Here is a 14,770-nt window from a genome sequence, read left to right on the forward strand (position 1 = left end):
TTTATGGCGATACAGATTTACATAACAGAGACAGCAAATTGAAAAATGTACAATCTATTTCATGTTATTGCACTCACTTTTTTATAATATACAAGGCATATTAAAACAGTTTTCATTAAAAGAAGTTTTATTTATATAAATAAAAGTGTAAATATACAATATCATACAATAAGTGTATTAGCCTAACACACAAAACCTACCTAGAGTGGGATCCCAATTTCTCACATGATCTAGTCTACGCCTCATCAGTATTTCCACGTATACATTTATATACCCTAAATATAGAAGCAGGTAAACATTCCCATCTGGGAATAGGCCCTTCAGATTTTGACAAGAACCACTGCAGAACATTAACTAGGTCTAATTTTAAGTGAGGGTCATTAGAAAATATGATTCACTCAACAGTTTATTAATACTTATCTGCCCTTTTTTTTTCTTTTTTTTTTTTTTTTTTAAAGCAAGAAAATGATCAGCTGTTGCTCCCTCTCTAATTTAGGCCTAATCTCACAGTTTTTAATACAGATGCAATCCCCATAGAAGCTGGAAAGAAATTCCAGGTACAAAAGGCTGCAAAACATGCAATGGCAGTATCGCACCAGAGCCCACTCTCACATCCAGGACGTGCACCCTGAGCTGCCCCAGGCCTAGAAGCGGCAAAGTCCTCCACCAGGCCTCCTCCGTCTAGGAGCAAATTCACCTTATCTGGAACGCCTTCACGTCCCTGGTGAAGAGTTGTGGACCAAGTCCATAATTTCATCCTAATTTTTTGGTCTTCCCAGCTGCAGCTGTGAGTCTCTGGAGTGTCACCTCTCTCCTAGAACTTGGACAACCCTCCAGCATGGCAAAGAATCACCATGGGGACTGATATGCAAACAGCAAGGCCAAAAATGCTCGTGAACCTACTGAATACTGATGAGCTAACGCAATGCCCTCTGTCATTTGGGTGCAACCAGGCTCTAAGAAAAATAACATTTACTTTGCCAGGTGCGTAACCAAAGGTTCGCTACATCTGTTTGGTCTATTCATCCTATTTGTAATAAAGCAGACCCATATTGCATAAATCCTGGGGCTTTTATGGAGAATGTCACCCCAATAGAGACGTCAGGAAATGCTACTGTAATCATATCAACATCAGTAGCATCACTGAAGATGTTTCCTGTTCTTTCACCAAAAAAAAAAAAAAAATTCAGGAACAAAACCAATCAGGGTTAAATACTATTCTTTTTCTAGCTGTAATGTTAGTAGAGAAGTTTATCATTCTACCCATAGTAACTATTAGACTTAAAACATTAAACCTATCTTTTAAATTATAGCCACTACTGAATCACACACAAAAATCCCCATCTCTCTTTGCTGTTACTCAGCCAACACATATCTACGTGCATGTAAAACAAAATACTGAACAGTATTCAATTATCGAAAAATGAAAGCCTTCTAAATCACTCACAATGAACAGTACCTGCAAATAAGCGTCTGAAAATATTCACCACATATCATCTTAAGACACCTCAAATTAAGTTTAATTTACAAAAAGACTTTACCTTTGAGCTCACACCGGCTTATAAGTGAGAGAGACATACACCTCCCTTCACTGGAACTTCCAAAATCTTAAACTGTGGACTGAAAAAAAAAAAAAGCCATTTCCTAAAACACAGTTGTGATTTACCACATTAAAGTATCAAAAACTCAGTACTGCACTTGTACGTATTATACGTATACAGGTAGGTATTCACTATGCTGCATTAAATTCCACATGCATTTTATGTATCTATTATACACGCTATTACAATCTGATTTTGGTCATTCCTGAACAAGGCCTCGCCATTTAATTGCCATTGCCAAATGTCTTCTCCCTGGTTGTCAGCAAATACGCAGGGGTAACCTCTTTTATCCCAGCACAGGCCTGTAACCTCAGTGTGGTCCTCTAACCCCAAGTGCTGCATCCTCCTGAAGCTTCTCCCACTATGGAGGTGACCAGAGGCAAGGACTGGTCCTCACAGAGCTGCTGAGCTTTGGGGTCACAGGAGACCCAACTCCACAGTCATTTCACAGCACTGAACCTGAATCAGTTTCAAGAGAAATCCTGCAGGCAAAGCAGCTGTAGGACTACGTACAGTATTGCCTTTCCTGGAACCAAAAGCTACATCTCTCCCTGGATTCACATGCTAATACGTCACTGAAAAAGAATTAAATCTATTCAATTTTAGGCAAACATTGCACCACTTTTCTGCTTGTCTGGTCTCGAATTGCCTCGCAGAACTGAATTTTCCTCTGCACATCATAAGATGCTGTCTAGCGAAGCTGTCACAGAAAGGAACCAAAGTGAGTGTTCCACTAACCTGGAAGCAACTGCTCCAAGCACTGTTGAATAAATGTAAATAAACCAAACTATAGTATAATCTTGGGGTAGGGCCAAGTGACAAGCCCAGACCTTTTTGTAACAGCTACGCAGTGTCTTGGCTCACTATAAACGTAGGCAGCACTTCAGATTTGGACTGGCTCCAGGCTGAGCGCTCTTCACCCTGGGCACGCTGGCTGTGAGCAGTCTCCAGCCTAAGGTGACAAACAACCTGAGCACTCTGGAAGAAACAACTTGTTCTCAGCTGATAAGGATGCTGGCCCATTTCCTCTAGTATCTCTTTTATGTTGTTTAGCTATCCCCAATGTAGGAAGAAAAATAACAAGAGTAATCTCTTGCAGCCATACACTCTTCTCCCAGCACAGCAGAACGCTCAGCAGCATGCCCCACTACTGATACCTCTACTGTGAGTAGAGGTGTGAAAATCCAGAGGAAGTGCCCATGGTATTGCAACCCTTTCAGTTTTGCTGTATATAAGACCATGGTCTCTCCCATCTACACAAAGAGTTTTCAGTTTCATCATCCAGAGCCCTCAGCATCAGCTTATTCTTGACGCAGCCAGGCGCACTTTTATCTTCCACACACATCCTCACCCACTCTCACACAAGCGAAAATAAATACTGGACAGGAGAAAACAAAAAAAAAGAGCAATTAAAAGCCACCATAAACGTGGCCAGCTCAGATTTAATCTGTTCACAGAAACACAAAATGGTAGGGGTTAGAAGGGACCTCTAGAGATCACCTAGTCCAACCCCCATATAATCCCCATATTTAGACTAATCCCCATCTTTAGACCACTGTTTTCCAGCTTGAGTGTTTCAAGTCAGGCAGCCTTAAACCTCTTGCAATCAAATAAAAGCAGCCTGGCTTTCAGATGTACTTAGTGATCGTTGAGGTCTGTGGGATCTGCAAGTGCTCAGCACTTGAAATTATCCCCCTTTAAAATATATATATATTTTAAATGTGCCTAACATTAGAAGCCTAAATTTGAAAAATTGAGACCCCAATTTTTATCGCTGTCATTTGTAATCACAACTAACAACTCAGACTACACCCTGGTGGACAATCACCTATTATGCTACTGCATTAATGCCAAGTGCTTTCAGATACGAGTTGCATCCAAGAGCAGATTCAGTTGTGGGGGCTGCTGAGTTAGTTCATCAGTTTTAAGAGGATTTTTCAGCTTTGCAATAAATTGCTCATGTTTTAGGCATAAAAGTTGTGCAAAATTATACTTTTTTGTGATGTATTTTTAGCAAAACTGCACTTAGAAGAATAAAGTGAGATTGTTCCAGACATTCTCTTATTACAACAAAAAAAAGGACCAGACCCTAAGTAAGTGTCCTGAAGTCTTATTACAGCTAAGTGATATAGTACAGTCTAAATATCCATCCTTATCAACAGGATGGCAACCAACAAGATATACTCCCAACACTCTGCAGATACTAAAAATATCAGCAACAGGCACAATGTTATTTATCTCAGTCAAAATACTTTAAATCAAACCCAGGAGAGGTCTTGAAGTTCCATTAAAATTACCATATAATAAAAAAATGTCTCTGACATTTGGCTTCCTTCATCCTCAATAATTAGGTGAGATTTTATGATGCTCATCATACGCTTGCTGAGTGGTTCTCCAAGGCTCTTAGCACCTCTTTGTAGAGCATTAAGACACTTCTGTGTGGCTTTAGAAACAAAGACAGCTTCTAGCCAGTTTTAAATGTTTTGTCTTAGCAAGTGTGATGAGATGTAGTACTTCCATCATACAGAAGTTCTGTGTTTTCTGATTAGTAACTGAACAGGGCCCTCTGGCACAGACTTAATAATGTTCCAGGCATCGTAATGCATGAGGCCAAGTAATGATTTTCCACTAACAGCAAGAATTTCATCTCCAGTTTCTATGTTTCCAGATTGCTCTGCAGCACCACCTAGGAGCAGAAGGGGAAAACAGTCAGTGTTAAAAAAAAAAAAAAAGTAAACCCACAAAGATTTGTTTTCCACAGCAAATAAACCATTTTTCTAACAGTGGCAATTTCAGTACAAGTCACTTATGTTCAGCTCAGCTCTAGCAATCTTCCCCACGCTGCATCACACAGAAAATGCTATTTTAACCAAGATAAATCCTTGTTCTCAGAAAAAAAAGTCTGTTTTTGAAAGAAGCAGCATGAGTGCATGAAATCTGCTGTGGGTTATCTCTGGAGCTGTAATTAAACCTGCCTGATACAGTAAAAATACAGGTTGTATGTGGCATGGATGTGTTTTCTCAAACAGAATTTTAACATGATAATAAGCAGGTAATGCAGTAGAATGTAAAACTTGGATAACTGGGATGAACGAATAAAACATGGTTAGCAAACTTAGGACAAACACACCAGACACAGAAACAGCTCCTAGGGAGGGGCACACCCTTCACTGCTGATGAAAATACATTTTCTGTAATGATAATTTAATTTACAACATCAATCATCACAAGGAGTGGAAGGGAAAAGGACTGCACCTAAGGATATAAATTAATGGGCTCAAAAATTAAGCATGCCCTTCACCCTCAGAATCACTTTTTAAAGAGGGGAAAACAAACACACACAGAGAAATTGATAAGCAATTCAGAAAATATCAGTTTGATTTTTTGCCTCAATGAGAGAATATACCACTGAAAAGTAATGAAATGCTTTGAAAATGCTGCGTACATGCAGCTTCATTGAGGTTTGTCTTCTTTAGAAAGTGCTGTATTTTTAATTAAACTGAATCCCAGGCCAAGACATACAACAATCACAACATAGTTCTGGGATTGGTCTCCTTTCTACACATGGTTCATAAAAGTTTAACTACCTGCTGACAAACAAGCACCCAAGAGTGGCAGTTTTTGAATATGAACACCACATGTTCTTGGCAAAAGCTAATACTGATATCTAACAAAAAAAATAATAAAGACAAAAAAAAAAAGGTAAAACTACTAATTGGGTATAAGGCAGGATGATGCTTTGGAACCACACTGATTATCTGCATGGTGCTTCTCTTAGAGAAGAGAATCAGATACAGCATGAACTTCTCAAACCATTGTATACAATATTGCTGCTGTAGTTTAATGTCTAGAGTAGTAGACAAGCCCAGGAAGGAATTAATTACTTTATTAAATTAGATTGCTCCACAAATATTTACTAGCAGATGCAATCCCTAGCCATTCCCAGGAGTGTTGTTGTTTTTTGTTTTGTTTTTTTTTAAATGACCACTTTGCCTAGTAAGTGGTAATAAACGAGGGCCACAAAAAACACCCTTGCTTCAAAACAACATTGAGTCCAAGAATTAAAATGTCTGTACAATGCACAAAAGGAAAACTGAGATAATATCCACTGTATTTGCATGCCTGTAGTACCTTTAAATATTCTTTTTACAAGCAAGGGCCTATCTCCAGCAATGGAAGCTTTTCCACCATCAAGACTGAATCCCAAGCCAGCAGAGGTTTTCAATAATTCCACGCAGATGACATCATTCATATCCAGGTTTGGATCTGTGACAGAATATACACAGCATCTTGTTACGCAGTTAACAGTAAATTACAAGTTGTGTTTGGTTGTTTTTGTTTTTGCTGCAATGACAAAGCAATTCAGAGTTCAGCTCATACACAGACTAGAAAATGCTGACACCCAGTTTCTCAGAAGTGAATGTGAATTATTGTAGCTGTGAAGGGGAGATAGTACAAAATGCATTTATGCACAGAGACATTTTCATTTTGCATGCTCAACAAAAAACTGCCAAGGCTTTTTTTTTTTCCCCCCACCCCAAAATTAAAGCTTAGCAAACTTAGCAAAGCTTCCAAACATCCACAAAGTAACTGAAAAATTACAAAAATACTGAATGGAGAGCATTGCTTTTTCTTTCATTTGTTCCCACTTGCTTATTCAATAAGCCATATCTTTCCAAATAACAGTAATGAATGAAACATTACATTAAACAAACATGTTCCATCCTCTTAAGGAAAAGTATGTAACCACTCACAAGTGTGAATAATTGTTTCTGATGTCCTATCTATGGAAATAATCATAATTACCTGTAGGTGCACCCTGCCTCCTACATATCAGGTATTTTTACAATGCAATATTGCTGTAGCTGACATAAAATATGATTTTGCTTACGAGGAAATAAATTACAATTTTCGAAAAGAGCCTCCTCTTTGCCCTGCGTGAATGTAAAAATTATGCAGTCTGCTTTATCACAAATTACTGCTACCATTATCACAAACAACTTTAAATGTTATCTAAAGCATTTAAAGATGTGCTTTGCCTTCAGGATGGAAATACATTTTTAATAACCCAGTACTTTTGTTTATGAAATAATGTTGCCCCCTAGTGCCTGCACCCAGCAAATATTCTGCATCTGTCAGTTTGCAGGATGCAGCGAGTTTAGGGTAGAAAGGAATTCTGAAGTAACCACATATATTATATCCATGGAAGCAATTCCAGAAAGACTGATCCTTTCATTTACAGAATGCTTCCATTTCTTTTAAGCTGTTTTACAAAGCCATACTATAAAAGCCAGTGAAAACATAAAGCAATAAAAATTGCTACAGAAAAAAACCATACACATTGGTAATGACTACAGCCAACAGGTTAAAAACGGGTGAGTGGCAGCTGCATGTCCTGGTTTTGGGGTGGTCTGAACTAAGTGCCTGATACTTCCCTGCAGGGTAGGGAAGCCATATCCACATCACCAAATCTCTCAGCAATAAGCTATAACCACTGTCTACTCTCTCCCAGGGACACTGCAGCAGGGCAGGACTGAAGAAGGTCATCCCCTGCTCCTGAAGCAGCAGCATACAGACAAGTATAGAAGGGTTTTGTGTCTTAATTCTACAAAAAAACCTGAGAGATCTGTTTGTAATACCCTGAGTGCAGCCTTCACATTGAAATGCTGTCTTGTTCCCAAACAGGAACTTAGCATTCCACTGATACATTTTCACTTAAAACCATTTATCCCTAGTTTCCTATGGGATGGCTGACTTGGATTTGGCTTAGCTCCATTTACTGTAGTACCAAATTAATTTTTTCTATGTTTCTAGTAGAAACAGTATGAAATCTGCTATTGCAAAGAGCAAATTCAGTCCCTATCCATAACAAACTGCAGGGCTTGGGGTTTTCTTTGAAGTTGTTTTTTTTCTTGTTGTTTACTTTCTTCCACTGACTACTGTTATTACTTAAAAGGAGTTTATCCTGGATTGGAAGAGTATGTGGAATCACTAACTTTAGTAGAAATTGGATTAGGCCCTAAATGTCCTTCTAAGTTTCTGCCTAGTTATGATATTTAAAAAAAAAATAAAAATCCCAAACTGTGCTTAAGCATTTAGGCTCCAAAGAGAACAAATAAAATTTAAAGGTAATTTAATTTGCTCCCTTCAATCACATAAGGCACAGACGCTTTTAATCTGAAACACATGGACATTTTTCCCTTCAGACTGTTCTGCAAGGGAATTCTTCCAACTGTTCTTGGACAAAGATCATACCTGTTCCTATTTCCATGGAAACATCTTTTCCAGACCCCACACATTTTCTGCCAGTAGCTGGTATCTGAAGTCTGGAGGAATTGTTTGCTTTGTCTTTTTCCTTCTGGATGACAATGACCGCATATTTGTATAGTCTTGCCTGATGAAGAGCATTCAGGACATCCCCATGGACTGAGCTCGAAAGAGACTTGCCATTGATTGACAGAACAAGGTCTCCTCGGTGAATAGTCCCTTCTTGAGATGCCACTCCCTTTGAAAACACTCGGTGGACCTACAAGAAAGATTTTAACTTAAGGATGCTTTAACCTCATGACCACACATAGTCCTCTACAGGCCACAGTGAACCCAGAGTCCCTACCAACATGCCCACTGCCTGGATATCCAGCACACAACATCTGCTCCAGCCAACACCCTCAAACACAAAGGCCTAAGTGACTGGACAAGAAACGCAGTTAGGGATGGAGGAGAAAGCAGAGGAAAAGATGCTATTATTGCATGGTCATTTCTAAGCCAAAGGCAACCAAAACCAGCTAGAGGATGTAATATCACAAATCATTTATGCTTTCATTGAACTTCTCAAAGGTCTTTGCTTAACACACTTCCAAGTGACGCAGAGGTTAAATACACATCCATGTTACAGCAAACACCAAGAACAACACTGTGGTGTGTGACACCCACTTCCCAAATTCCTACTGTCTGGGACATGCATCCTGTGCTGTTTTCAGATGCACACTTCTAAGCAGTGCACAGCATCTGTGCACAGAAAAGCTCTGATTTACTGCAGCTGTACAAGTATTTAATTGTCCACCTCAATTTGGCTGATCAAATATCATGCAAATAGATGCAAAGAGATTATTTAATAGCTTGAAATGCATGTTTTTCTAGATAAAAACCCACTATATTCAGAGTGGATTTAACCTGGAGAAAACTCAAGCAAGTGCAGCTGAGACACAGAAGTGTGCCATTTACAGAAAGGAACTGACTAAATACCAGCTCTTGAGTCTTTTATAGACTTGCCTATCGGGCACTGTAATTCTAGCAGTCAGAATATGGTTTCCCATGCACAAAGTTCTAGGTCTGCTGGGCAGAGGTTCCAGGCAACAAATCTGTGGACACAATTCTGCAGAGCATTTTCTCTAGGAATTTCTCCAACAGCAAGGAATCCGAAGCCTGTTGGCCTCTGTTCCCTCTCACTGCAGGGCTGTGCTGAGATGGGCACCTGCCACAATCCTATATATTCAAGGAGATAAATTTCCAGCCAGTCTAAACAGTCATTCAAAGCTGCATAACAGCCTCAGTGACAGATGTAGACACACAAATGCCAAGAGGTAAGTGGAATACAGGGGTCATGTCCAAAACATCTGCTGCCTCCCCTCACATGCTCAACATCTCAGTACCTTGAAGCTCACTAGGCATTTCTATTTCTGAACCTAAGTGTGGACAGAACAGCCTATCTAAGCAGCTCCGCAACCAATGCCAACCCTAAATCCAGCTGGGACCCAGAATCCCAGTAGGTCAAGGACGTTAAAATGTAACCTACCTGAGAAATATGCTTTATATGCACTGAACAAAGTGGATCCGGAAAGAGCAAGAGCTGATGCTCTTTGGTCTCATGGCTTCACAAGGAAGACTTCATTAGCTACTCATCTTGAGAGAGCTCAAGATCATATTTTTAGGTAGTGTCTCAGTCTCTAGGTGAGGAAGTCTCTGGGGTGGGACACAAGCGTTCCCTTTGCTCACAGCTGACACTGAGTGTTTGGGTCAGAGATAAGGAGTAAAATCTTTGCAGCAAGAGAAGCAGAGTTTGTTCGTTAGACTGTGACCATGTTTTAAATCAATGACTGCTTAATGTAAAATATATTTACTTATATTGGTCTTGTCTAAGAGCAAAAACCAGAAGATTCCTCCACAGGCTGCCACAGGTCCCAAAGACTCACAAACAGAGCCCTCTAATCTCAGCATTTAATGGATCTCTCTCAGGGCAGAATATAAATGCCTATCTTGTGTAAAGAAACTGTCATACAAGACACTGGTTGTCTTGGACTTTTCTGTCTCACTGATCTGCTTTTCAGCAGTATGTAAGTTGCTTGGTATCACATTTTACACACCAACATCACTTAATGGCACATAATATCTTTGGTTCAGAATGCTGTGTAAGACTTCTTTTAAAAAAACCCAACAAACAAAACTGTCATTTACTGACCACCCACAAGTCTTAGTAACACCAAATCAAATTTGTGACATGAAATCCAGAATGTCTGCCAAGGTCTTAAACAATCATTCTCAAGAGTTGCAAAATCCTTCAAAAACTCTGCTGCACACTTTACTTTCAAGGGCTGGGAATGAAAATCTCCCCTAAAAGGTTGCATGCACTGCAGCTGCATGCAGAATTTTAGTTGCATGCATAGGATTTAGATCTAGATGATCTCATTCAGTAACAGACTGAAAACATAACCGGCATCTATCTCCAATGACAAAAATCATGCTCCCCAGACACCCTGTGAATTCAGTAGCAGATGGTATGCAGCTACCTCTGAGAGACACTGTTTTATGACTGTGAATGACTTGCAGTGAGTCTTGATAAATGAGCACTTGATCTAATCACTGGCCTGTTTTAAAGTGAGCTTTGCAAAAATATGACTTGCAGCCATCACTTACTGTGACTGATTTCTGTTCCAGATCTATTCCTCCAGCAACACTAAATCCCAGGCCGGCTCCTTCTTCTTTGTGCAAGACTACAAAGTATGTGTCTTCTTTGCTCTAGAAGAAAAATGGAGGTAGAGGGGAAGGGGAAGTAGAAGAAAAACAAAACCAAAGATCAAGATCAAGTTCCCACACAAGTGTCAAATTCCCAGTACCCTCAGATTATAGCAGGTGAAAAAAAAGCAACTCAAGAAATTGAAAATGAGACATCAAATGCATTTCTGTTCAAGCTACTGATGAGCAGCAGCTATACAGGAGAACTCAGGTGACAACAAAGGTTTCTCAGTCAGTTCAAGGCTAGAAAGCAAAGTCAAAATTAGGATAGTGGAAGGGTATTAAACCTTCAGCAGCCTAATTTTCACAGGCTGTAATCAACTTTGTGTTGCTTAACATTTTGCAGTCAAAATCCCATAGTTCCCATACACCTTTCTGGACCAGGCACTGTACTCTCCAGGGAATTACTAACACTTTTGTTATCCCAATTCTCCTTCCCCTTGAATGGCAGTTACAAAGATGTAAAGCAGGGTAGCTGCATTAACCTCTTCTCAGCAGTGCTGGACAATCCTGCAAGGGGCAGTGGCTACAAATGGAAGCCTTGGAAAGTTAAATGGGACATCAGGAAAAATGGTTTCATTTGGGAGATGAAAATCAAGTAGCCTGTTAGTGATCCAAATGGGACTAAGTTGTGTTGTTGTGGAAATGGGAGCATCTAGCACAGGAAAGGGACTGGCACAGGTCTACACAAGAGCTGAACTTGGCTGCAGACCAGAATAAAGGTGTAAAGCTGATTTCTTCGAAGTGAGGGCCTCCAGCCAAAATACAGAATTTGCCATGACAGAGAAGCAGTCCTGTCCAGCAAGTCTGGTGCTGTCTTCTGAACACTTATTAGGACAAAACCAGATGCTGTTACAGAGACCACATTGTGTGGTATAAGAGGGACTGTAAACAGGCATTTGGTGAAGTGAGGGGATAGTAACCGTCTGTGGGGCAGAGCATCAGAAGTGGGGAGTAAAAAGCAGATCTCTCAGCTTTTCCCCAGGATCCGATCCAACTTCAATCATTTCCAGAAACTGCCAACACTAAAATTAATAGCACATCATTAGAAACCAATGTCTTAATCTATTTAGCATTGAATTATATAGTTCAATAAACTCAAAATTTTAACTCAATGTTTGCCTTTTAATTTTGTTTTAAAAGGCAAAGGGAATCACAAATTATTATTGCTTTTTGGTGAAACAGGCAAATTCTTGCTCTTACTGCGTGGTTTTTTTGCCAAATAGCAGCTCTGGAAGATTTTCTGCATTAGAGGCATCCCTTCAATGCACAGAGTCAATGTCAGAAACCAGTGCCACCCTGCTCCACTTCACTGATCCATCAGCGCTTGAGGAGAGAGAAATAGTCAGGGCTGAAGACCTTAGTTCACAGTCTTTTGGGGATGTTAAGACCCTTCTCATCTGTACTCAAGTGAGAACAGCTTTATGTTAGGCTAGAAATAATAAAAATCAATTAAGTATCTAGGTTAGCCCCTCTCAAAGTGCAGTGAGGGTAATGAAAACACATGTATCTTTGACCATTAAGTACTAAAGCAGCCCTTCTTATTCAAGAGGTCAAGTTATTTCCAACCTTTCCTTCCACAACTTAATTTGCTTACAGTGGGGAAGGAAAAAAGTATCAGAGGCTCAGATGTTAAGAGCGTTGTGTGAGGACTACATGTCCTGGGCCAGTCAGCAACACAGTCTGAATCCTGGCTTCCCATTGCTGAGGCTGTGCATTTCCTCTCTCCCCAGCTCTCAATACTGTACTCAGCCAGCACGTGTACCTGTCTATGGATGCTTACTGCTTTACTTGGCTACACAGTGGACACACAAGGCCTCCAGAGATCACCTCTGTTTAGCCTGTTAGCCAAAGATCATCAGACATAGAGATTTAAACAATAAAATGCCCATATACTTTTTTTTTTTTTATATATTAGTAGCACTTATTAAGTGCTAGTAGTAAATTCCGTACTATTCGGAGCAAAAGATGATGACAAACTCTTCCCAGGCAAGCTCTCAGTCTGAATCAAGCAGTCCACCTCATGTTTCAGAATTGCAGAACTACAAAGAACTGTCCTATTGTACATTTAAACCCAGCATTTGACTAGCATAAAATTTTCCAGTTTACGTGCCACACAGGGCTTAAATATGGATAAGAACTATGCAGACAAGGAGAGCATTCCAAAAAGCATTCATCTTTATAAATATTTGAGTTCTCAGGCTTTGAAAAGTGGCATAAATAAATAATCTCTCCAAGACCTCATGCAAAATACTTGAAAGAACACTTAATTACCTTCAGACAGAAGTACAATCCAATCCTAATTTTATCAGTAAACCCACCAAACCCTCGTGGCTGACCAAGCTCTTGGGACTTGCAAGCTTTAGCTACGCTAACCCTGGAAGGAGGTAAAGCTGGGTATTTTGGTGAGGTCCTGTTACATTTGAAATAGCAACCTTTGTGAATAAGACTCAGGAATGCTCTAAATGCAGCTCAGCCAGCAGTTACGCAGACCAGATGGCAGTTTCCCCTCTAGTGCTGTCATTATTTTATCAACTTCTGTTCTGATTTGAAAAGGATGTGGATGTATGCCAAAAACACAAACACCGCAAACAGGGAAGTAATAAGCTGGCAATCATTTCACTTTTGAGGCCTTCTTTAAACACCTGGATAATGAAGCAGGTTATCTTAATGTAATAACCAGTTTCCACAGAACAGAGGAAAAAAGGTCTCTTACAAACCCTCCAGCAGCTGCTTTCTGGTTTTGCAAGCCACCAGTTCAGCATTAAACAAAATAAATTCAGTTTCTGTGATTGCAGCTTCTAGCAAAAGGCAGGTGCTTCCAGGCACAGAGAGGAGCAGAGGTTCCCTTGCATGGTGGGGAAAGTCAGTCTGACCCAGATGGTTGATGGAAAGTTAAATTCTGATGTACAATTATTGGCAAAGCCAGGAACTTCTCGGCTGTAATAATGACTCAAATGGAGGCATACTTCTCTACTTAAAATAGGTCTATTTATTGTGGCTTAAAACTGCTTTTGCACTGGACAAACAATACCCTTTCTTATACAAAAGCCATTCAAATTTATTACGGGTTTATAGCAGTCATTCAAAACCTAGTGTTAGTAAAACCACTATCAACTGTAACATACCACAGGACTCCTGGAGGAGGTCTGAAATTGTCTGGAAGAGATTTTACCTGTCATTAAGAAAACGCTTAAAAATACTGCCAATAATCTAGTTTTATCTAAAGGGTCTCACCTTTACTTGTGCTTTGACTTCTGGAAGCATAGCAGCAATGTCACATTTTGGTACCACTGCTGACAAAACAGATTGCAGTTTTTGCTGGTCCAGGCTTGAGATGAGCAACTGATCCAAGCTAAAATGAATAGAAAAATGTAAAAGACAGTTTTCTATTTCTAGACCATGTAGATATACATTTCAGGTATACAGTGTAGTTTGCATTAGGGTAAATGATGACAGTTCATTAACAGGCAGAAGTCTTGAAAACAGGGAAATGGTGTATGGTGGGAGAATGGGAAGGGGCAGAGAAGACAACTTAGGAGTAACTCTGAAAATCAGCCCCCATTCTGTGCCCCTCCTCCTTCCCCAATGGTTCAGCAAGAGACATTAACAAAGACAAGGAGACAGCTACATCTGAGGACTGCTTCTGGCAGGACAACAAGCCTGTTTGTCACCGCAGGCTGTGCTGGCAGCCAGTGCTGTGCAGCCCTCCCTCTACAGCAGCTACTATGCCATAACACGGTCAAAACCTGACCAAAACCAGCTAGAGGGGACACAAATAAGGAGCCTGGCCCTGCCAGGATAAAGCATTTCACCCTGTACTGAAGAGCAGTCACCACCAGACAGCAGCATGACAGGTCTGAGTGATCAAGAGCATGAAGGATGGCACCCCAGATTTTGATGGGAATGGGGGCTGGGGACAAAGCTGAAACATGCTTTGGGGCAGACCTGGGGCAACAGGGAAGCTTCGCCTTGCGAGAAGCTTGTGGGGATGAAAACGAAACAGCAATCACAAAGCCCACACCAACCTGATGGACCAGCTGTTTTCTGAGCGCTCCCCATCCGGCGAGTTGCCATGGGGCACGTCATCATCCGAGGCAGACCCCGGCGTCCCCGAGCTGCTGTCCTGAGGGCTGCTGGCACCCATTCCCATCCCA

General features: G+C 40.5%; 1 protein-coding gene across 1 annotated transcript in view; it reads right to left on the reverse strand.

The window, feature by feature from the left end:
- Positions 1–4,120: 4,120 nt before the first annotated feature.
- PDZD2 (PDZ domain containing 2) overlaps positions 4,121–14,770 on the reverse strand; it is a 52,918-nt gene continuing 42,268 nt past the window's right edge. Inside the window, 6 exon segments of the mRNA XM_029083748.1 lie at positions 4,121–4,287; positions 5,733–5,867; positions 7,857–8,127; positions 10,515–10,616; positions 13,851–13,968; positions 14,642–14,764. Of these exon segments, the coding sequence (XP_028939581.1) occupies positions 4,121–4,287; positions 5,733–5,867; positions 7,857–8,127; positions 10,515–10,616; positions 13,851–13,968; positions 14,642–14,764 (916 nt within the window).

Source organism: Antrostomus carolinensis, unplaced genomic scaffold (genome assembly GCF_000700745.2).
Source record: "Antrostomus carolinensis isolate BGI_N321 unplaced genomic scaffold, ASM70074v2 scaffold2942, whole genome shotgun sequence".
NCBI classification, from domain to species: domain Eukaryota; kingdom Metazoa; phylum Chordata; class Aves; order Caprimulgiformes; family Caprimulgidae; genus Antrostomus; species Antrostomus carolinensis.